The 25,241-nt window shown below is 39.9% G+C and overlaps 1 protein-coding gene and 2 long non-coding RNA genes across 9 annotated transcripts; all 3 read left to right on the forward strand.

The window, feature by feature from the left end:
* Positions 1–987: 987 nt before the first annotated feature.
* Positions 988–12,812, forward strand: LOC133166968 (uncharacterized). 6 transcript variants are annotated; one of them, XM_061297398.1, is made up of 5 exons: positions 988–1,072; positions 2,274–2,291; positions 3,239–3,260; positions 3,796–5,203; positions 6,365–12,812. In XM_061297398.1, the coding sequence occupies exons 4-5, from the start codon at positions 4,289–4,291 to the stop codon at positions 11,255–11,257; spliced, it is 5,808 nt and encodes a 1,935-aa protein (XP_061153382.1). In that variant the 5' UTR covers positions 988–1,072; positions 2,274–2,291; positions 3,239–3,260; positions 3,796–4,288; the 3' UTR covers positions 11,258–12,812. The 6 variants fall into 6 exon arrangements, with proteins under 6 accessions (XP_061153382.1, XP_061153379.1, XP_061153380.1 ...); XM_061297395.1 differs by having other exon boundaries at positions 3,796–12,812; XM_061297396.1 differs by having other exon boundaries at positions 999–1,072; positions 2,274–3,260; positions 3,796–12,812.
* Positions 12,813–17,998: 5,186 nt separating this feature from the next.
* LOC133167495 (uncharacterized) lies at positions 17,999–19,167 on the forward strand. Of its 2 annotated transcripts, XR_009717997.1 has the most exons (3): positions 17,999–18,175; positions 18,261–18,404; positions 18,964–19,167. It is a non-coding gene; the product is annotated as an uncharacterized LOC133167495 (long non-coding RNA). The 2 variants fall into 2 exon arrangements; XR_009717996.1 differs by having other exon boundaries at positions 17,999–18,404.
* A 4,188-nt stretch (positions 19,168–23,355) lies between these two features.
* LOC133167496 (uncharacterized) lies at positions 23,356–24,749 on the forward strand. The gene is made up of 3 exons (XR_009717998.1): positions 23,356–23,692; positions 23,833–23,913; positions 24,416–24,749. It is a non-coding gene; the product is annotated as an uncharacterized LOC133167496 (long non-coding RNA).
* The last annotated feature ends 492 nt before the right edge of the window (positions 24,750–25,241 follow it).

Raw genomic sequence — 25,241 nt, forward strand, 5'->3', positions numbered from 1 at the left:
GTGTTTGAAGTGAACAGCAGAGAAGAAAGCGCATGTAATGGCGGCCTCCGTATGATATCCGGATAAATAAAAAAAAATTGTATCCATGTATAATGCGCACCCCAGATTTTAGGACAATAAATTACTTACATTTTGCGCATTATACATGGAAAAATACGGTATGTTAGTTTGCGAGCAAGCTGTAAGACGCATTCAGATTTGTTCCAAGAAGCAAAAAGCGCTCCATTTGCATTCATCTCTGAATGCAGACAGTAAACATGCAGCGTATCCACAATGTCCTCATTCGAAGCACATGTGCGTGTACCGGTGATAGTGAATGTCTGATAATTCATTCTTGTTTTTGGTTGGTAGAGTTTGTGTGCAATAAATATTTAAAATTCCCAAACCAAAATATTTGTATTTAAAAATAACATTTTAAAATTTTTACATGTGATACAAATCTATGTTCAAGCACAGTAACTGATTTCTCTCGCTCTCTTTCTCTCACGCTCTATTCCTCTTTATGCAGTTGAATTGCTTTGATGAATTGCTGTCACAAAGATTCGAGGTTTTTATTGTGGGAGAGATTTGGCATACATTACAACGTCTGTTGTGGTGGTGCTTGACACATTGTCCAAACTGTTACTTCCCAATTTGAACACTAGGTGTCACCCAAGTGACATTAAAAACTGACGTGGTGCTGTCGCTTCGTTGGAAATGTAAACAATAAAAGAAAAAAGAAGTATGAAATCGATTATCGAAATTACTGCAAGAGTCAAACTTGTTTGTCAACATTATAATTTCATACATCAATCCTCACATTTTGAAACATTCAACGGCCATTGAATACCTGCCGAGCTAGACGGCAATTGACTGATTTTCTGAATCCAAACTCTACTTTTGATATTCAACCAGCAGCACATCGTCATTTTTGTGACTAGGTACGTGGCTCAAAACACGATAATTTAATAAGCTACTTACCCGAGGGATTTGAAATTTAGATTTTCCGATTGTCGTAAATGCATCACGAGAGCATGTACGCGTCACGAGGTGAACACATTCATTCCGGTCCTGCCGTGAATGGGTGCCGAAGGTAAGTAGCAACACGTCGTCCTCATAAGAATGCAACTGGCCAAATGTGTTTCTTTAATGGTCTAAATTTACTATAAACTATCATGTTTATGTCCATTCGGTGTTTGTCTGTCCGCGCGTGTAGGCAAATAGCCCCAAACGGTCCTTGCGTTTTCTTGCTACCGTTAGCACGCTAGCATCTGCTACTGTTAGCTCGTTATCGCGCGTGGCAACGACATATATTCAAACGTTGAGGTAATATAGTTAGTGCGTCTTCTAGCTTCGAGACGCTCTGACGTTGGCGGTGATTGAGATATAACAAAATTAGGACGATAGGTTGCATGTTTGAACAGTGTTAAGATTGTTTGAATGTCCATTTGTTGTATAAGTTGCCATGTGTTTGGTTTAAGTGGTTACGTTTATAAAGTCAATAAACCTACGGCCGCCATTTTAATTTCTTTACGGCAGAAATGCATGGCGTCTTTCTCCGTGGAGTTCTTCAATAACAACGGGGAACGTCTAACAACCTGGTGGTTTTATTAGCGTCAAAGTAATTTCTGTTTAGAAAATTAGGTATTTGAGGCTAACTCAGTCATGTATTCATATTTAATGAAAATGTTCAGTGGCTGTAAATTCATATGCATATGAACACACACAGTTTTTGAGTCATTACAAACGATTTCTTTTTACATGCACGTTTTTGGTTGACTGATTTTCTGAAAATACGAGACTCGGGGGATTCGGAAGTCTGTTTAATGTTCGATAAATGTATTTTTGTATGCCTCAATAAGGCATTGCAATCTGTATGAGTGGTTTGTATGTGATCTCACTGCACACATACATTCTCACCGTGAGAACCCTGAAGGCCGTGATTGAGTAGTTTGATAATATGTTTGAATTACACCATTTTTCATGAAAATTGGCTGATCATGAGAGGAGCATCTCTGGTTCTGACCATTTTGCGGATGTGTAAAAGGTGTGTTGTGGGTTCTGTGGAAGTTTGAACATTTTCTCCAAACATAAGAAGATTCACGTTTGTATGCTGTATTGTATCTTATTTTTGATTGGTAGAGTTTGTGTGCAAGAAATATTTTAAATTCTCAAACCAAAATATTTGTTTGTATTTAAAAATAATATATTTTTAAAATTTTTACATTTGATGGAAATGTATGTTCAAGTATAGTAACTGATTTCTCTCTCTCTCTCTCTTCCTCTCTATGCAGTTGAATTGCTTTGATCAGGTAAGGTGTGGATTATGATTATTTAATTTCACTAATGGCATCAGACAGATTTATAATTTTTGCAGCAACAAAATAATTCTTTCTTCATCCTCTTGATTTTTACTGGATTTTGAAAATACAAGACTAAAGGAGATTGGAAAGTAGGTTTTGGTGTTACATAGAAAGGAACCTGAAAAAATACTTTAACAAAGATTCGAGGGTTTTTTTTTGTGGGAGAGATTTGGCATACATTACAACGTTTGTTGTGGTGGTGCTTTACACATTGTCCAAACTGTTACTTCCCAATTTGAACACTAGGTGTCACCCAAGTGACGTTAAAAAACTGTTTCAGTGTAAACAATAAAAGAAATATAAAATCGATTATCCAAATAACTGCAAGAGTCAAACTTGTTTGTCAACATTATAATTTCATACATCAATCCCTCCCATTTTGAAACATTTTACGGCCATTGAATACCTGCCGAGCTAGACTGCAATGCTTTTTTCATCGCCACTGCATGTCCTTCAAAAACAAGTGGTAGCTTGTTCAATTTTCAACGACTTTTATGGGGCAGTCTTTTTACTTCTGCTATCATTACAAAGCATATATAGATACGTTCTATTTTTTTTTCTTTGAGATGCTGATTTCTAACATTGTGACTCTTCAGTCGTGTTGTGTGCAAATAGCGACTAGTCCTCAAATTTATTTTTCATTGGTTCGGATGGGTTTGTATGGTGACAGGAGCATCCCCAGTTGTGACCACTGTGTGGATGTGTTTGAAGTGAATCATATTCAAATGTTTATGTTCTGATTTTGCTTAATTTTGGTTAAGTAGATTGTGTGCTAAAAATATTTAAAATATCAAAATGTCTATATTTTAAATAGTCCTGCAACATTTTGTACGTTTTTTGTACGCAGATGTATGTTCAAGTTCAATAACTGATTCTCTTTTTGTCTCTGTTTGCAGAGTTCATTCGCTTTGACCAAAGGTGAAGTGCGGATTATATCCAGCCAGCTAACCATGCTTCCACCCATTATGCAATAAAAGTTTCATAGTGATGATGTTTAACTGTAAAAAATGCTGTTTGTTCTTTGTTCAACATACAATTAGATGCAGAGATCCTGTCACCTGCGTTTATACATTTAATGTACAAATGCTATTGTTAGGAATATTACAATCTTTTAACATTTACTGCTGTGCCATTTATCATTAATTTTGTGGCCACCTAATAAACGCATGATTTTCTGCACAGAATTGCTAACCGAATTTCACATTTTATTATAAATTGTCATGCAAATTTAATTTAATTACTTATTTTTTTAATCATTTACTTAATTCAAAAACCATTTCTAGTATACGGCGGGTCAGCAGTGACAGTAAAAATAAGGTTGCAGTGCCACCATTTTTTAAAGCTGACGTGAATTACAAAAGAAGTAGAAAGATGGTACCGTTGTAACAACTATTTGAACACTGTGGTTGACTCTAATTAATGCTTTTATGCTTTTTGTACCCCTTCTCCCCAGGCTGCCGACTGAGTCCCCCCCCCCAACCCTCTTTATTGCTGCTCCACTTTTTGTCTCTGACTTCTTTCACTCACTGTCTATCTTGGATTGACAAGACGCATTGTGGTGGACGTTGACTGATCCCTGTGGGCTGGATCAGACATTGACGAATCAGACGTGGACTTTGATCCCTGTGTTGAGGATCAAACTTTTTTTTTGATCCTTGTGGTGTGGATCAGACATTGACTTGATCCCTGGTATCTGGATCAGACCTTGACTTGATCCTTGCCTGGATCGGACCTTGACTTGATCCCTTGCGGTGCGGGATCTGATTGAAAAAAAAAACCTGCCTTGGGATTGGCATTGAAATATAACCCTGTTGTGGGCTGTGCATTCAAAATATAACCCGTTGTGGGCTGTGCATTGAAATATAACTTCTTGGACCTGGGCCTAACTGTGAAATATTACTACCTCTTGTGCGAGATCCAATTGACAAAAGTGCAAGACACGAGCCATGCCACGCAAAAGCAAGAAGGCGCAAGCTGCCAAGGTAAGATGGCAACAGCGTAAAAACAACACAGACTCTGGAAGTGCAGATAAACCAACAACTGCCAAACAATTGATGGCCACTGAACCTGGAAACTCTACGGAGGTAATGATGTCTACATCTCATGATCCTGTAACATGTGTTTTGGCATCCTACAGTCAAGATCATCCAAAGTATGCTGATTCCAGAAACAGTCAGTGTGCTGCAAACTCTGCTACATTTCTAGCTTTCCTGCAGGAGACAGACAATGTGACAAGTGCTCACCTGGACTTTGTTCTCGATCGAGGCAATGAGCTCTATGTGGCTACTGTGGCTGTGCTGAAAGCAGAAGGACGATACGAACATCCTCATTTGGCAACCGATGAAATTCCATCCATTGTGAATGGCTTTCACAAAACACATGTGTTAATAAAGTATCAGTCAATGTATGGTCTTTTCAATTCCTCTATTGCTGATGTGGCATTTATGATGCTCTGTGACGGACTTCAGTGCCTGGTGTCAGAGGTAAATTATGCTCTTTTGGTTATGAATTCATTGTTTATTGCTGTTTTCCGAAACCAACAAGGAAGATATGGCTATTTTGATCCACACGCCAGAGACCGTGATGGTCTCCCTCCGCCCTCCGGTGCACCACATGGTACAGCTGTCATGATGCTTTTTACATGTTTGAACGATCTGATAGATAAGCTCATACAGGTGTTCACTCTGGCTGGTGCCGCTCCCACTACTCAATATGAATTGATGCCGGTAAGTTTTCAACCTATTGACAATGCAAGTGACCGTGAAATGGCGACTGATGCAGAAGCTTCTCCAATGACAACACACAATGATGACGCTATGTTAAGCCAGTCTGCTGCTGAGATGACACACAACAGTACGGTGGTATGTACACAACAACAAAAAACACGAGATGTGTTGAAAATTGCGAGATCCAAAAGGAGAACATTTGCAAGACGAACTCAAGCTTACAACATAATTGACAAAGCTATGGCGAGAGTCACAAAACAAGAAACAAGGCGAATAAACGCAAACCTGAAAAAGAAGGAACGTTACAGCCAAACTCCAGAGATTAGACAACGTAAAAAGTCTTACATATTGACTCGCTACCAGCAAGATCCTAATTTCCGTGTAAAACAGAAGTCGTTTGCAGTCGACAATAGCAAACATGACACAATTAAGATGAAACAGCGTTCTTACACCAAACAGAAATATAGTCATGATGTTGAGTATCGGACCAAAAAACGTTCCTATATCAATCAGAGATATGGTCATGACGAACAATTTCGGAACAAACAACGTTCCTATATCAATCAGAGATATGGTCATGACGAACAATTTCGGAACAAACAACGTTCCTATATCAAGCAGAGATATAGTCATGACGATCAATTTCGGAACAAACAACGTTCCTATATCAAACAAAGATATGGTCATGATGATGAATTTAGGCGTAAACAACGTTCTTATATCAAAGACCGTTACGCACTTGATCCTGCATTCAGATCCAAGCAGAAGGAGAACTCAAGTTTGCTTTGGAAAGCCAAACATGATTCATCAATGAAGGCAAATGCTCATCGCACTGCAATGAAAGTACTACAAAAATACAGAGTCATTAACAGATTATGTAAAGAGAGAAACAATTGCGCAATCATGAAAGCTGTTGCGCTATTCAAAGTTCAGGTAAAAAATGGACCGACTTTTGTTTGCACAGTTTGCCACAGAGCATTATTTCCCAATCAAGTACGCCAGCTGACCAAATATAAGAAAAACAAGGACGTTGTTGCAAGTTGCCTTACACGAAGGTTTGTTCATGTTTGTAATCGTGAATGTAACACATGCTGCAAAGTACCGGATGAGAGAAAAATGGAGTGGATATGTCACACCTGCCATGCACATCTCAAAGATGGTAAAATGCCAGCACTTGCTGTAACTAACAATCTCCAACTTGCAGACATTCCCGCTGAACTGTGTGATCTAAATATTCTGGAAAGACATCTCGTTTCAAAATGCATTTCATTTGCCAAAATCGTCCCTCTGCCAAAGGGTCAACAACGAGCCATCCGTGGGAATGTTGTGTGTGTACCATCAGAAGTGGAAGAAACGGTCAATGTCTTGCCCAGACTAAGAAGTAGGTCTCAGGTGTTGAGAGTGAAACTGAAAAGACGACTTTGTTACAAAGGACATCAGATATTTCAAACTGTCACTTGGTCCAAGTTAATGAGTGCCCTGATAAAACTGAAACAAATTCATCCGCAGTACAGAAACATCACCATTCGCGACGATGCTGACCTTTGTGACCCGACGCTCACTGATGATGACAGCGGCTCTGATGAAGATGAAATGAACGAGAGTGACTACAATGAGGAAGACCTCGAGGCAATCCACGCATTTGAGAGGGATGCTCTCTGTGAATTGAACAGTGACTCACAGAACGATGCACGTGGTAATGTGCAGCAACAACAGTGTGCTGAAAATGTGGAAGAAGGTGATGCACCAAACGGTGGGGTTATCCTGGAGTCATGTCTCCAACCAAATGATGTGTCAGAGGAAATTATGAGTTTTACTCAAGGCATTTACTGTGTGGCTCCTGCAGAAAGAAATAACCCCGTAAGCTTTTTCAGGACTCCCAAACTTGAGGCCATGGCATTTCCAGTGCAATTTCCAACTGGACAAAACACCCTTGATGAAGACAGACAAATAAAAGTAACACCAAGCAAATATTTCAAAACACGTCTGTGTTGTGTGGATGAACGTTTTGCTCGTGATACAAACTACTTGTTCTTTGCTCAGTTTGTGACTGAAATTTACCTGGCAACATCAAGCATGAGAATCCAGCTACGCAAAGGTAAACCTTTTACCAGGGATGGTCGGAGGATAAACAATGCTATGCTGCAGGACAAACGTGAAGTTGAAAAACTGGTGCGCAGCAAGGATGCAGTCCGTTTCATGACGCCCCTGAGAGGCACGCCAGCCTATTGGGAAAGAACCACCAAAGATCTTTTTGCAATGATCCGACAGCTGGGTACACCCACATTCTTTTGCACATTTTCTGCTGCCGAAATGCGTTGGGAAGAGGTTATCACTGCCATTAAAGCGCAACAAGGTGAGGTGGTGAATTTTGCTGAACTTGACTGGGCCACGAAGTGTGAAATTCTGCGCAGCAATCCTGTGACGACAATGCGCATGTTTGACAAACGTGTGGAAGCTCTGTTCAGAGATTTGATCCTCTCTCCGGCACGACCGATTGGTGAAGTCGTCGACTACTTTTACCGATTGGAGTTTCAGCACAGAGGAAGTCCTCACATTCATTGCCTCATATGGGTTAAAGATGCCCCTGTATTTGAGGAAGCCTCAGAAGGAGCCATCTGCGATTTTGTGTCCCGCTACATCTCGGCTCAGCTGCCGGACCCAGAAAAGGAACCCGAGTTGTATAAAAAAGTCACAGAAGTTCAGATGCACAGCAAAGGTCACACCAAAACGTGCGTCAAACACCAAGGTGCAAACTGCCGATTTGGTTTTCCCAGACCACCGTGCGAAACCACAATGATCATCACACCTGTAGCCTGTGAAAATCAAGATCAACACAAGGAGAAGCAGGTGGTGGCAAATGACAAGCTTGTTCGTGTGCAGCGTTTGCTGAATGAACCCGAAACCTCATCCCTGACTTTGCCGCAGCTTTTGGCTAAATGCGAGCTCACTGACGCCGAGTACGTGGAATGTTTGTACACGACCGCCTCAAAGAGTTCTGTTGTGCTCAAGCGAGATCCAAAAGACTGCTGGGTGAACAACTACAACCGCCATTTGCTTCTTGCCTGGGATGCCAACTTGGACATCCAGTACATTCTGAATGCCTTTTCGTGCATCTCATACATCTGCAGCTACATCAGCAAAGCTGAACACGGTCTGAGTCAATACCTGAAGTCTGTTATTGAAAACTCACGCAATGAAAATGTCAATGAGAGCGATGAAATGAAACAAATCATGCAAGCGTACTCAAAGAAAAGAGAAGTGAGTGCTCAGGAGTGTGTCGCACGCGCGTGCGGCTTGCATATGAAACAGTCCTCTCGCAGTGTGGTATTTGTACAAACGAGTGACAATCCGCTGAAAATGAGTTATCCTCTCTCGCTCCTTGAGGGCAAAACGCAGGAGTCTCATGAAGTGTGGATGACTGGCCTGCCAGACAAATATAAAAGCAGACCCCAAACGAAGGACTTTGAAGTGATGTGCTTGGCCGATTTTGCATCAACATGCAGAATTGTTTATGGAAAACAGGTAAAAGGCAAAAATGTTTTGCCTCTGCTGAACGACATGGGCTTTGTCCAGAAAAGAAAAGAAAAAGCTGCGGTCATCAAATACTGCAAATTCTCTGAACAAAAGAATCCAGAGGAATATTACTGCTCCTTGCTCAAGCTGTACCTGCCTCATCGTGCTAATTGCCAGTTAAAATCTGAACGCTGTCCCTCATATCAGTTGTTTCATGATCATGCCTGTGTACAGTTACCATATAACGACTCTGTGGAGCGTGTGTGCGAAATTGTCAACAGGAACAGAGAAAGGTATGAGAAGCACAGTAAAGACATTGACGATGCCATCCAAGAGGTGGAGGAGAGCGGGCTCGTCATAAACGAATGGTGCCACCTGGCTCCTGAGAGCGAGTTGCAAAGACTCGAATGCATTGAGGAAAACAACGCAAGAGATGAACCAAATGACAACGTGGAGGACAATGTCCCGGACTATAACGTAAGGTCAGAAACGTCTGAAATTTCCATTGCGACAGAAGCTGCTGCCATCGATCCCGCAGTGTTACGTGACATGTATCGGAACCTGAACCAAAAGCAAGCGTCTGTTTTCTACAAGGTCAGAGATTGGTGCATAAAACGTGTGTGTAGCTCAAAGCCCATCGAGCAGTTCTTCTACCACATCAACGGTGGCGCCGGGACCGGCAAATCGCATCTCATTAAGTGTATCCACACCGAGGCTACCAAAATACTGCAAAGACTACCACGACTGGCTGAGGAGGCCGACATTTCCAAACAGACGGTCGTTCTCGCAGCCTTCACTGGCACGGCGGCATTCAACATTTCTGGGACAACTTTGCATTGTCTGCTCAAACTGCCGAGAAGTCTCAAACCCCCGTACCACGGCCTGGGCAATAAACTGGACGAAGTCAGAGCCGAGCTGTCGATCGCCCAAATACTCATCATCGACGAGATTTCCATGGTGTCCAAAGACCTCTTTGCCTACGTGAATGCCAGGTTGATACAAATCAAAGGCATCAATTTACCTTTTGGTGGCATGTCTGTTCTTGCTGTTGGAGATTTCTTTCAGCTCCCTCCCGTGAGACAGTCCAAACCGCTATGCGTGTACGATCCCACTCGGCTGGACCACTGGCGTGACAACTTCAAAAAGATCACGCTCACCGCCATCATGAGGCAGAAAGACGATGTTGCCTTTGCCGAACTGCTGAACCGACTCCGGGTGAAAGAAAAGTCTGATGAACTTTCGGAACTGGACAGAGCTCTTCTTGCTACGAGGTACACTTCTCCAGAAATGTGTCCAAGTCATATTCTGCATGTTTTTGCCACCAATAAACAGGTAGATGGCCATAACTCTGCGATGCTGGATCTGCTTCATAAGGACATTGTACAAATTGATGCAGATGACTACAAGAAGGACAAACAAACCGGCAGAATGGCGAGGCAAACTTTCCCTGTGCAAGGCGCTAAGAGCGAGCTCCCGGACTCGATCAGAGTTGCCCTCGGTGCTCGTGTTATGCTCACGCGTAATTTTGATGTTCAAGCAGGTCTGTGCAACGGGACGTTTGGAAAAATTGTGGAATTGGTCAACTATCCGAATGAAGCCCGCGTAAAGAAAGTTGGGTTGGAACTTGATCATGTGAGTAACACAGCGCGTGCCGCTAACCGTGTGTACATTGACAGACAGGAGGAGAAGCTGAAAAAGCCTGGAGTGACGCGCCGACAGTTTCCCATCAAGCTTGCTTTTGCCTGCACGATCCACAAGGTACAAGGCATGACAACGTCAGAGGCTGCTGTTTCGCTGAAAGGCGTTTTCGAACACGGCATGGGGTACGTAGCTCTGAGTAGAGTGACCTCGCTCAGCGGTCTGCATATTCTGCATATGGACGAGAGAAGACTTCATGCAAATCCAGAAATCACTGCTGCTCTTGCTGAGATGGCAGAGGATTCTTTGGAGAGCGTCATGCCACTCCTTCACGTGATGCCGTCGGTAGATCGAGCAAATCACCTGGTTGTCGTCCATCATAACACCGAAGGGCTGTCTTGTCATGTGCAGGACATCAGGTGCCACCACGAGCTGCACTTTGCTGATGTTTTGTGCTTCACAGAGACACACCTTCAAGGATCTGTGGCTGATGGACGTGCCTGCTTGGAAGGCTTCACAATGTTTCACAGGAACCGAAGAGATTCTTACACAAACTGTCCTGACTTGGCAACAAAACTTGGTGGCGGCGTAGGTATTTGTGTCAAAAGTCACATTGCAGCCCAGGAAAAGAAATACATACAGGGTGTGACCGACATTGAATTTGTTGTGGTGAAACTTGAAGCTCCCCTCAATGTGTTGATTGCTGCCGTTTACAGGCCTCCAGGCAACAGTCTGCGCACTTTTCTGCCAAGCTTGGGAAATCTCTTGCGGTACCTTGAAGTAATGGACCATCATCAGATCTTGGTTTGTGGAGATTTTAATGAAGATATGCTATCTGCCTCATTCAAGCCCATTCTCGATTTGTTTCGCTCAACAGGTTACACGCAACTCATAACCACTGCTACCACTGACAAAAACACATTGCTTGACTTAATTTTTGTCTCTCGACCTCAGTGTGCTCTTCATTCAGGTGTCTTGCAAACGTACTACAGCTATCACAATCCTGTTTTCTGTGTTTTGGCCACTGAAAGGTAAGTCACAGCTAAATCATGTGGTTCAGCATTTGCAAAAAGGATGGAAATCAGAACGTGAACGTTGTCGTAAGTGTATAATATTAGTGGTGGGATGTGGTGGGTGATTTGTTGCCTTTAGGTGAGATGGGATCTGGGGCGAAAGTTGCTCAAAATGACAAATGAAAGAAACCTGCTGGAATAGTGGTTGGGGGTCGGTGAGGAATCACGTTGAGTTAAGGGAAGGCAGAGGCTTATTAAAATTTCAAAAAGCCTTCCCTTAACTCAACTTTTTAATTTTTAAAAAGCCTTCCCTTAACTCAACTTTTTATTTTTAAAAAGCCTTCCCTTAACTTAACGTTTTAATTTTTAAAAATGTTACTTTTATTTTTTTTAAATTTTAACTTTTAAAACTTTTACCTTTTTACATTTTTAAATTAACTTATGGTTGAGAGGAGACTTTTTAACTTTTTAAACCTTTATTTTACAATCAAATTTTAACCTTTTAAACCTTTATTTTACAATCAAATTTTAACCTTTTAAAACTTTATTTTACAATCAAATTTTAAAATTTTAAACCTTTATTTTACAATCAAATTTTAACCTTTTAAACCTTTATTTTACAATCAAATTTTAAAGATGAGTTAAGGGAAGGCCTTTTACATTTTAATTTTTTAATTGTTTTGAACTTTTATTTTGAATTTTTTTGAATGTCATAATCACCAGGCGAGAACAGAAAACAGATGAGGTAAGTTGCTCGTCATGAAACATGTTTTTTCCTTTCTTTCTAAAGAGAGTAAATGCTGCTATTTCACTCCTTTGTATTTTAACAGTTTTTATCTGGCGAAAGCAGTTCATCCCAGAATGGAGGCCAGAGGTAGGCATGACATATCACCTTATTGTAATGTAATTATAAAATTGTAACATGTTGTAATTTATAGTTAAGCTTGTGTAAGCCCTCTGTACAATCATACATTTTCAATCAACTTTGCTGGATTGTCCTTTTTTCTCCACAAAGACCTTGAGCATGCAAAAACATTCATCATGGACGAATGACTCCCAAGCAGACTCAAGGCACGCCACCCCTACAACATGGCAGCACAAGAGATGCTCAATTCCATCCCTGAAGACATCTCCAGAGATGCCTGGCTGGCAGCAGCTTGGAAGCAGGAGTGGGAGGCAGCTGGCCCCTCCCTCATGCACAGTTATGTCTGGGAACCAGGAGACGGCGCCATAGGAGGAGACGAACTACCTCGCCAGCAGTGGACCACACTGAACCGCTTAAGAACTGGTGTTGGGCGCTTCAACATGTCTAGTGGGGTCTGGCGGACAGTGCGGCATGCGAGTGCGGAGCCCTCGAGCAGACAGCCGACCACACCATCAACACCTACACCAACATATAGACCACCCTCAGAGGCCGGCCTCTTCGACCTGGGACCAGAGATGCTGGCGTGGCTCCACGACACCAAGTTGGAGCGCTGACGTTACACGAGAGAGAGAGAGAGAGAGAGAGAGAGAGAGAGAGAGAGAGAGAGAGAGAGAGAGAGAGAGAGAGAGAGAGAGAGAGAGAGAGAGAGAGAGAGAGAGAGACTCCCAAACCAGGGTGGCAAGAAGCAGGACTTCTCATTCCTCTGTAAGTAGCCAATTATTATTGACTATTGTTACAAAACACTCTCTTTAATTTTGAATGTCTTTTTCAACTCATGTCCTCAACCACCTCTATGTTTTTTCTTCTTCAGTTTTCTATGTTGCGTGTGGCTCCACATGCTCCATTTGTATAGACCATTTGTTTGGCCACCTTGGTACTCAGCCTTGATGAGACCTGGCCTGTCTCGCCAAAAAAATGACCGACATTTTAAGAAGATCCATGGGACCAGTGTTATTCTCCTTTTCTATTGACTCCAAGCAACAGGTAAGTAATTGTGATTCCAAATTGAATGTGTTCATATCATTCACTCAAGATGGACACAAGTTGTACATATGCTTGATTTATGACTGTATTGTAATGTGATTTTTCAAAATGAATTAATTATGATGTTATATTATAGCACAGGGAGAGCCAAGACTTTCCAAAAGACCTGTACAACGGAGGCCAGCATCATGAAACACAAACTCCCAAACCAGCACGGTAACATGAAACACAAACTCCCAAACCAGCATGGTAACACACAGGACTTCTTCTGATTCTTCTGTGAGTAACCATCAAGGAATATTTTCATGAAGCATTTTGCTCCTTTTCCTCAACACATCTTTCATGTTTTTTTTTAGTATGTTCTTGGGTCTTGCCTGTGGTTCTACACGCATCCAGAAATGCAGACAAAGAACAGCTTGGCCTTTAACAGTCGGAAGCCTCTGATTTTACTCTACTAAGCCTCAGATACAGTCTGTTTTCTGTTCTCATTCAGTCATTCATTCATTCATTTATTCATTTATTCATTTATTCATTTATTTATTTATTTATTTATTTATTTATTTATTTATTTATTTATTTATTTATTTATTTATTTATTATATTTTTTGCCTCAAATTATGTTTGCATTATCTTTTGTATAACAGCGTCTTCAATCATGTTGCACTTAAACTCTTAAAAAATAACACTGAAATTAACATAACATCCATCCATCCATTCATTCTCTGAACCGCTTAGTCCCCACGCGGGCCGCAGGTGTGCTGGATCCTATCCCAGCCGTCATCGGGCAGTAGGTGGGGGACGCCCTGAACCGGTTGCCAGCCAATCGCAGGGCACACAGCGATTATTATCTATTGAATCAGTAAAATACTTGATATGTTTTTATTTGTTATGTCTTCAGCGTTTTTGAAAGTTATTTATATTATTTCTTGCATTACTTCTTTGACTCAATTAAAAAAACTGTATTTTGTCCCAAAAGGCACTATTTTTTTCCTTCTCTTGTGTGTGATTTATTATATTTTGTTTCCAATATTTAAACAGCTCAGTGACCTAGTGGTAGAGTGTCCGTCCTGAGACTGGAAGGTTGTGGGTTCAAACCCTGGCCGGGTCATACCAAAGACTATAAAAATGGGACCCATTGCCTCCCTGCTTGGCACTCAGCATTAAGGGTTGGAATTGGGGGGTTAGATCACCAACTGATTCCCGAGCGCGGCACCGCTGCTGCTCACTGCTCCCCTCTCCCCCAGGGGATGGATTAAAATCACACGGGGATGGGTTAAATGCAGAGGACAAATTTCACCACACCCAGATGTGTGTGTGACCATCATTGGGACTTTAACTTTAACTTTTTTAACATGAATTTGAACACTTTCGAGTCAAGCCCAATTTATTCATACTTTCCGAAAGTTATTTATATTATTTCATGTATTACTTCTTTGATTCAATTAAAAAAAAAAAAACTAATTCCTCCCAAAATCAGGAGTTTCCGGGTTAACGTAATAAATCGGTGAGCGATTGGCTAAGGCAGCGCCCAATTACGTGAGCGGTTGTCTAAGCCAGCGCCCAATTATGTGAGCGGTTGGCTAAGGCAGCGTTATGGTAGCCAATCAGAGCCGGTGCTCTGTAAACTATTGCGGTTCGGTGTTATTGTGGAAATTATTACTCGCCACTTTAAACTTTGTGAAAATTATTAAGTATTCCAATATCCTCACATTTCATTTACTAGACATTTGCGTGTACATACATTTTCTAAATTTTAGAAAAGTCGCGTACACGCAGATTTGCGCTGCTAGATAAGAGTCAACATTCAGCATCTTACAAAATACACAAATCAGACATCTATTCGTTTAAGAATACTAATTCATTATGTTCATATGCCCATGTATTTCACCACTTAGTAATTGCCAATTTATATTTGGTGAACGACAATTGGCTGCAGAGAATGACGTTCCTGACGGGTCGCAGCCAGACGGTGAGAGTGGGCCGTCATACATCCACACCTCTCAGTCTCGGTACCGGCTCCCCACAGGGCTGCGTACTGAGCCCACTGCTTTACACGCTCTACACACATGCATGCACCCCCGCCCACCGTAGCAACATCATTGTGAAATTTGCGGATGACACAACCGTGGTGGGACTCATCTCAAAGGGGGATGAGTCTGCCTACAAGGACGAAGTGGTCCGGCTATCGGAGTGGTGCGGAGAGAACAATCTGCTCCTAAACACTTTTTTTAAATTATTCTATTTATTCTATTTTTTTTTTTTTTTTATCTCATGCGCGGATCGGTTGGCACTTTTTAAATTTCGTTGTACAGGTGACAATGACAAATAAAGATCTATTGTATTCTATTCTATTCTAGAACCGCGATCATGGTCGAAAATATGTTTTGACCATGACTGACAGCTCTCAATTGTATAATCACAATTCACATGATGTGTTTAGCAGTTATTATTTTTCTTTCTTCCGTGTGTAATTAATATCTTATTAATGTTGAATGGGGGCGGGGTTGTGCTACGTTCATAGAAATCTGAATTCACAAGGACTGTGATCGTAGTATATCATGAACAAAATCTTAAAGTGCTGAAACATGTTCACTCAATCGTTTAGTCACATTTCAGACGAATTTACAGGGATATGTGTGTCTGACACTCTTTTTATCGATTGCATATCCAAATATTGCATATCCAAATGTTGCATATCTGTTTAGCCTAGCTGCACTTAAATTTCCCACTACCCGCAAAGATATTGGGGCGCACACAAGTTCGCATCAGACTTTCCCAGACGTCGAAAGAGGTAAGTAGCTCGCTCAACCCAGTCCGAAATTTGATTTTCCCAAAACATTTATAAACACTTTGTAGTCTAGTGTTGTACTGTAGACCATTGTGTTACTCTGTAAATTAGTATTTACTACTTTAAACTGGGTGAAAATTAAGTAACATCCTCACTTTTCCGCGTGTACAGACAGGCCTTTTAAAATGTTTCTTAAAAGGCCTGTACACGCGAATTTGAGTAAGAGGTCTTCAGGTCCGTTTCTTAATGTTTAATAACAATTGCACCGATTTGGTTGAAGAAGAGCTGATATTCAAGAAAAAAAACGAAATAAACCTCGCGCACGACGGCAAGTGTAAAATTGTAAAAAGTGTATTAAATGAGTCCTATGACCTTAAAAATGTATATTATAATATATATTATACCTATGTCCTCAAAAAAATTGATCCATTAGTAAGCATCTCTCGAACAATATATTTCTTCAAATGGTTTAGTTTTTGAGACGACGATGACTAAATATCATTCAGTAGTGCGTACTCTTAAACCAAATGAGCAAATATTCCGAGTCATATTGTATAAACTTATTTGTACAATTATAAATTGGCAATATTGTTGTATACGTGATTTAACATTGTGATGCCGCCTTAACAAGGCTGCATAGACACCTTTTTTGATCTATACCGCATGTGGGAAAAAAGCCTGGGAACTAGTGAGCGGCCAGAAAAAAAAAACCGTGGCGCTGTCAATCATGCGAGTGTCGCGGCTAGATCAGTCAACTCTCAGCACCGTTTCTGGCTGCAGATGTTTATTTCACTATAACAAATAGAAAATCAATCTTTGCTTACCGTTGGAACAAATGCACAGGTGCCAACATATGAGTTTCCCAAATTATGTAGGGGATGAAATTGTAGATCAAAGGAGTCAACTCTTAACATCTTCCAAAATACACAAAACTGGAAGTAGTTCATTGGAAATAATAAATAAATAAATAAATAAATAAATAAATAAATAAATAAATAAATAAATAAATAAATAAATAAATAAATAAATAAATAAATATATATAGATAGATAGATAGATAGATAGATAGATAGATAGATAGATAGATAGATAGATAGATAGATAGATAGATAGATAGATAGATAGATAGATACATAGATAAATAAAACCAACAAAAAACAATTAAACAATAGCCATTTAGGACAAAAACAATTAAACAATAGCCATTTAGGACATTAACCATAGTCCTTCTAAAAGGGTAGGGCTGCTATTTTATAACCGATTTCTGTCATCATGTAGACTAATTCAACCATATATAAGTGCTATAGTAATTATGTCTCTGATGATCAGTTATTATTTTCATTTTTTTTGTCAGAATGGAAAACCTGTGGACGCTCCACCAAATGCCAGCGGCGGTCACGGCCAAAGTGGTGGCCTTAAAAACATCAACAAGATATTCCAGATGGGCCCTTAAAGAGGATGGCACGGTGGAGGCTAAGGCTTCCCACTGTAATACAGTGGTGGCCCTCTGTGATGGCCACCATTTGTGTAAAATGATTCTTTTTGAAAATTTAGCCTCTGATGTCTCCGTTGGAGGCACTTTTCGAATTATTAATTTTGGCCGGGGAAAAGAACAAGGGGTCCTCCTCTCCCGGCACAACACCGGCATTTATGTGGCTGGGGCGATAGAAGTGACCCCAGATTTGGAGGTGAGGGGGACAGCTCTGCTGTACCCTCCAAGCATTGCCAGAGCCTTAAAGGACATCCGCCATGAGGAGGGTGTCCTTTTCACGACAGACGGCATTGTCTCTGCTGTAAGATCAATCTCTCTCTCTTTCCGCTCCCTCTCTTTCATGAAGTAGTGATGATTAATCTGTTTTTCATTTTTAGATCCGCCCCATGAGGATGGCGATGTCACGTGGGTCTGTCGTCCCATTAGGCATCATTTATTTAAAAAAAGTAAACTGATTGTTCTCTCTCTCTCTGTCACACTATCTGTGTGTGTTTGTGTGTGTGCGCGTGCGTGTGCATGCATGTGTGTGCGTATGTGTGCATGTGCGTGTCTAAATATAGATACATCACACACACTCACATTTCACCTGAGTAAGGTGCCTTCAAGGCCTGATCCTTTCCAAGCTTTTGATAGCTCACTCTAATATCACCCGTGCAAAGTTTGCTGACGATCATGCATATTAGAGGAGGGAGACGTCTAAACCTGCAAGACACTGGTTTTGTAGGACAGAAATTTGACACCAGTTTCTTGAGTATTTCTCTAGCTTTATTGTCTTAGTCATTGTAGCCTAGATCGACATTTCAACAGCTAGTACTAATTTGTCATTTTCATTACAGGATCAAATGGTAATAAAGGTGGTCAGGTGGCGAGAGGCGAACATTTTTGTCCTAACGGTTGGACAGCGGGTGTCTCTTACGCACCTGAAAACATCGTGTTCCGGTGGCCTGGAGCTCCACTCCACCGAAAATACTGAGATCAAGGTACCTAAAGCAAGCTGTTTTTCCCATGTGTATAAACAAAGGTATTCTAAATTGAATCAACACTGTTATTTACTTGGGATGCACTGCTATCAGTGGCTCATCATCACTAAGGTTGAAGTCAGATTCACGCTTTGGGAGTGTTCTCAAAATCTGGATCATCAACTTTATAAGATTTTGTCTCAGATGCAGCTCTATCAGGAAGACATACAATTTCACTTGCTTCCTTGACTGTATAAAATCATTGTGGTTGTGATTATGGTCATGAAATTAATCAAATTGTTTTAGGTTTTCTATCTATCTATCTATCTATCTATCTATCTATCTATCTATCTATCTATCTATCTATCTATCTATCTATCTATCTATCTATCTATCTATCTATCTATCTATCTATCTATCTATCTATCTATCTATCTATCTATCTATCTATCTATCTATCTATCTATCTATCTATCTATCTATCTATCTATCTATCTATCTATCTATCTATCTATCTGCCCATCATGTTTTCTCGTGGTGTTTTAAACACAATAAATTGTCATGAAATTTCTTTGCGCAGGAACTGGAACAAGAGCCATTTCGATTTGTGGCCTTTAAAATAAAAGGTGAAGACGTGGAGCTTTTGGACGCCACCAATGCCACCAAAAAGGTTCCATTGACAGTGTGGAAAGAAAGATTCCCCGAAGGCCCTAATCTTACCCCAGAGGGGCTTTTGTGGTAATTTTTTTCTTTTGTTCTATTGTTTGTATTTCTTGTTTGTTGTTCTGTTTAAAATGTTCTATTATTAAAGTTTAAAGTTAAATGCACAAAATAGTCATTGTTTATTTATTTTGTATTAAATTGAATTAATTTAATCTAAATTATGATAATATATTTCACCTCTTAGTTATATTTAGTTGTCCGTGTATAAATTGTGTGTTGAGTCATTATATTAAATGTATTAGTTGTATCAATTCAATAGATGCTTTCCTTTTTTTTCTCCCCATATTTTTCCAACTATTTTTTAAAATTATGATAAATTATTATTGACAATTGCTACACCAAAATACAACTTACATATTTAGTTTTCCTTTCATGGTCTGGCTTGATAACCACATAAGCTACAACAAAACCAGGAAAAAAGTAACTAGGTTTTTACTAAACATTGTTAAATGTGCACTATATTGGCACTATATTGGGTGATAAGCTTAACTAACTTAAATGCTAGCTTAACTCAACGTTTTAATTTTTAAAAATGTTACTTTTACTTTTTAAAATGATAACTTTTAAAACTTTTAACTTTTTACATTTTTAAATTAACTTATGGTTGAGAGGAGACTTTTTAACTTTTTAAACCTTTATTTTACAACCAAATGCGTCAATTGACGCTCCATCGATGCGACACGTTACCGTCGCACATCACGTGTTGCTTACGTCATATGAATGCGTCTTGTTCGAGCGCACACACCTATAACGTAATTGTGTGAGGCTATTGTAGTGGAGTGACGAGTGTAATTGTATCATAGTTTATGGAGAAAAACAATTTAACAGGGACATTCGACGTGCTGTCAAAGCGTTCTTTGGCCCGCTGTCCAAAGAACATAGAAAACGATACGGAATGCGATCATCTCATGTGCGGTGGCGCCACAAAGTGGATTGCAGAAGTTAACTCAGCAGCATGGACGCGTTCCAGGCAGTTGCTGCGACCGCAAGGGGGTAAGTATTACTAAAAAAAAAAAGCACTCAAGTTTCAAACTTGCCTAGTGGACAGTGAAGCAGAAAATAGATGTGTCAAAAAGTGTGAGGAAAATATGCACTGTCTGCCGACGCACATTTTTCATAGTCCATGTGGAACTGACTCACCTTAAGCAACACGCAATACGGTGGACACGAATGAAAAAACGCACAACTAAGCAAGGGGGAACCTGGACAGATCCATCAGGCAACGACAAAGATGGTATGTAAATATTTTTTTTACATCCTCTGGTCAAGGTTAATATGAGAATGTACAATGGATGTCTGTATCGTATGGAAAAAGCTATTATACATTTTGGGTGTAGTAAACGACCCGGTAAATACATACTTGAGATAAACTGCTATCAGTGGCTCATCATCATCAAGGCTGAAGTCAGAATCATGCTTTAGAGTTTTCTCTAAATCTGGATCACCAATTTTGTAAGATTTTGTCTCAGATACAGCTCTATCAGGAAGACATACAATTTCACTTGCTTCCCTGACTGTATAAAATCATTGTGGTTGTGATTATGGTCATGAAATTAATCGAATTGTTTTAGGTTTTACGTTTATTATCTGTCTGCCTGTCTGCCATCCATGCATCATGTTTTCTCGTGGTGTTTTAAACCCATAATAAATTGTCAAAACATTTCTTTGCGCAGGAACTGGAAGAAGCGTTTCACGTTGTGGCCTCCAAATTAAAGGCGATAATATGTATATTTTCCTTATGTAGTATCTCACTGGTGTTCTTAACACGAGGACAGCGGCTGTTTTGAGCTACCTCTAACAGCGGGGTGCGTCAATTGACGCTCCATCGATGCGACACGCTACCGTCGCGCATCACGTGTTGTACACGTCATATTAACGCGATCGTCTTGTTCGAGCCCATGCCCCGAGAACGTAATTGTGTGAGGATATTGTTGCGGAGTGACGAGTGTAATTGTATCATAGTTTATGGAGAAAAACAATTTAAAAGGGACGTTCAACGCGCTGTCAAATCAGTCATATTTAAACTTGCGCAATGACGTCGGCATGTGGTCGCGGAGGAAAACGTAAGTTTTGGGGGGATTTTTTTAGCAGCATGGGCGATAATTAGAGGTATCAATGTTTTATTTATGCCATCGCTAACACACACAGGGCGGTTATTAGAATTTGGGCGATAATTAGAATAATTACGGTATTGCAATCACAATTGCAAAGAAACAATTGGTTGAGGAGCAGTTTTATAGCAGATTTTTGTTGTTGTATTGCGATACCGTATTGCTAATGCTAATCTGTTGATTGTGTCGAGAGAGAGAGAGAGAGAGAGAGAGAGAGAGAGAGAGAGAGAGAGAGAGAGAGAGAGAGAGTCTCAGTAAAGATATCTGTCACACTCTCATTTCACCTGAGTAAGGTCCCTTAGGGCATCATGTTGCCTTAGTAATTGAAGCCTAGATCCACATTTCAACAACTAGTACTAATTTGACATTTTCATTACAGGATCAAAGAGAAATTAAGGTCCTCACATGGCGCGAAACCAACTTTTTCCATGTCAAACTTGGACAGCGGCTGTCCATGACACACATGACAACATCATCAGAAAATACTGTAATAAAAGGTACCTAAAGCAAGCAGTTTTTTATGTGTATAAACAAAGGTGTTCTCAATTGAATCAATACTGTTATTTACTTGGGATGCACTGCTATCAGTGGCTCATCATCATTAAGGTTGAAGTCAGATTCATGCTTTAGGAGTTTTCTCAAAATCTGGATCACCAACTTTGTAGGATATTGTCTCAGATACAGTTGTCTGTCTGTCTGTCTGTCTGTCTGTCTGTCTGTCTGTCTGTTTATATATCTATATCTAACCAACCTACATACCTACCTACCTACCCAACCCCATCCATCAATCAATCCATCCATCCATCCATCCATACATCCATCCATACATCCATCCATCCATACATACATATCCATCCATCATGTTTTCTCGTGGTGTTTCAAACATAAATTGTCATGAAATTTCTTTGCGCAGGAACTGGAAGAAGAGCCCTTTCGCTTTGTGGGCTTTAAAATCAAAGGTGAACAGGTGGAGCTTGTGGACGCCACCAATGCCACCAGAATGGTTCCATTAGAGGAGTGGAACCAAAAATTCCCCGATGGCCCTAATCTTCCCCTAGAGGGGTTTTTGTGGTAAATTTTTTTTTTTGTTCTGTTTTTTGTATTTTGTGTTACTTGTTTGTTCTGTTTAAAATGTTCTACTATTAAAGTTTAAAGTTAAATGCACAAAATAATAATTGTTTATTTTATTCATTTTTATTACATTATGATAATATATTTCACCACTTCATCAACATCTGCCCCCTATAGAGACCACCCTCAGAGGCCGGCCTCTTCGACTTGCAACCAGAGATGCTGGCGTGGCTCCACGACACCAAGTTGGAACACTGACGTTACACGTGAGAGAGAGAGAGAGAGGCAACGTCGATTTAGGTGACCCAGTTTATTATTTTGTTTATAGCAAATACAGTTGCAAATATATTGTTTCAATGTGTAGTTAATGGTATTAATGTATAGTATATGATTTTAATCTATTTTAATCTATAGTAATGGTATTTTACCCATGCCTTATTTTGGGATATTTGTAACTTCTGCTGTCTTTATCTTAGTATTCTGGAATACTATGGTTTATTTCGAAAATGTTTCTCAGATGTCGCATGTTTTCCCATTCTAGATTGATAGATAGAATTTACGGTAGCGTTCTTTGGCCTGCTGTCCAAAGAACATAGAAAACAATACGGAATGCGATCATCTCATGTGCGGTGGCACCACAAAGTAGATTGCAGAAGTTAACTCAGCAGCATGGACGCGTTCCAGGCACTTACTGCGACCGCAAGGGGGTAAGTATTACTAAAAAAAGCACACAAGTTTCAAACTTGCCGAGTGGACAGTGAATCAGAAAATAGATTTGTCAAAAAGTGTGAGGAAAATATGCACTGTCTGCCGACTCACATTTTCATTGTCCATGTCTCACCTTAAGCAACACGGTGGACACGAACAAAAAAACGCACAACTAAGCAAGGGGGAACCTGGACAGATCCATCAGGCAACGACAAAGATGGTATGTAAATATTTTTTTAAACCCTCTCAAGGTTAATATGAGAATGTACAATGGATGTCTATCGTATAGAAAAAGCTATTATACATTTTGGGTGTAATAAACGACCAGGCAAATATATTGTTTCAATGTGTAGTTAATGGTATTAATGTATAGTATATGATTTTAATCTATTTTAATCTATAGTAATGGTATTTTACCCATGCCTTATTTTGGGATATTTGTAACTTCTGCTGTCTTTATCTTAGTATTCTGGAATACTATGGTTTATTTCGAAAATGTTTCTCAGATGTCGCATGTTTTCCCATTCTAGATTGATAGATAGAATTTACGGTAGCGTTCTTTGGCCTGCTGTCCAAAGAACATAGAAAACAATACGGAATGCGATCATCTCATGTGCGGTGGCACCACAAAGTAGATTGCAGAAGTTAACTCAGCAGCATGGACGCGTTCCAGGCACTTACTGCGACCGCAAGGGGGTAAGTATTACTAAAAAAAGCACACAAGTTTCAAACTTGCCGAGTGGACAGTGAATCAGAAAATAGATTTGTCAAAAAGTGTGAGGAAAATATGCACTGTCTGCCGACTCACATTTTCATTGTCCATGTCTCACCTTAAGCAACACGGTGGACACGAACAAAAAAACGCACAACTAAGCAAGGGGGAACCTGGACAGATCCATCAGGCAACGACAAAGATGGTATGTAAATATTTTTTTAAACCCTCTCAAGGTTAATATGAGAATGTACAATGGATGTCTATCGTATAGAAAAAGCTATTATACATTTTGGGTGTAATAAACGACCAGGTAAATGGATAGATAATACATAAAAACCATTCGTTTGCATACATTGATAAATGAAAGATCAACATTATGTGCCACTTGCCTCCCCAGAACTTTTGGTTTATAGGAAGGTTTGTTTTCTATTTAGAGGAAGAAATGCATGCGCCCAAGTGCAATATGTATTTTTGCCAGCAGAGGACGCTGAAAATAAATATGTTGCATAGCGGATGAGCTGTCTTAATCATTTCTGTCTGTAACAATTGCACACACAGCCTTACATTTGTAACAAGTTTCAAGAGATGTGCATATTTTTTCATTGGACATGCAATGTAATTCTGTCAACTTTTAAATAAACTATGTTATTTTACTTTTAATGTGGATAGAGGATTTATTTTTGGTGTTTTTGATTTTACTGCAGATTATCCAGACATCCCCAACGTCAAAGCAGCAGTATCTTTGGCCTCAGCATCCTTATTTTCCACTGGGCTTTGTGGACAGGAATGTCTTTTTCGACATGTTCCAACTTTAAACTGTTCATCTCATGCCTAATAATTGTCACTCAGCACTGACACCTGGTGGACGTTATGTTGTCATGCAGATGTTGTTATGCCTAATAAGAACAGATTCAGATTTGATTCTTAGTAGTTATCTTGCTGACTGTTTCTTGTTGACTAATACTTCTTGCGTATGTACTGTTTTTACTCGCTTATTGGTTTTCTTGCTTACTGCTTTTTCTAAAATGTACATATTCACCTGCAGTTTCCAAATTTTTTTAACCTATTTGTATTGTCCCAACATCAACAGGTTCAGCTCAATCCCACTTCATGTCTACATCATTCAGTGTCATTTAACAGCGTTTTTCCTTTCTAACTTATTCATTTTGCCACCAATTCAACCCGTTTCAACATTTAGCTCATGCATCTTATGCCTAACTATTCCACAACTTCTCACTTACCAATAATTTGAAATTCTCTAAAATTTCGTTTTTCTACTCTAAATTCTACAATTTTCAACCGATTCTACCTATTCCAACTTTCAACTGTTCATCTTTTGCCTACATATTCCACAACTTCCCACTTACCAAAATTCCAAATTTGAAATTCAACCAAATTCTCCAAAATTTCATTTTTCTACTCTAATTTCTACATTTTTCAACCCATTCAACCCATTCCAACTTTCAACTGTTCATCTTTTGCATACCTATTCCACAACTTCCCACTTACCAAATATTCCAAACTTTCAAT

The sequence above is a fragment of the Syngnathus typhle genome, linkage group LG14 (assembly GCF_033458585.1).
Source record: "Syngnathus typhle isolate RoL2023-S1 ecotype Sweden linkage group LG14, RoL_Styp_1.0, whole genome shotgun sequence".
NCBI classification, from domain to species: domain Eukaryota; kingdom Metazoa; phylum Chordata; class Actinopteri; order Syngnathiformes; family Syngnathidae; genus Syngnathus; species Syngnathus typhle.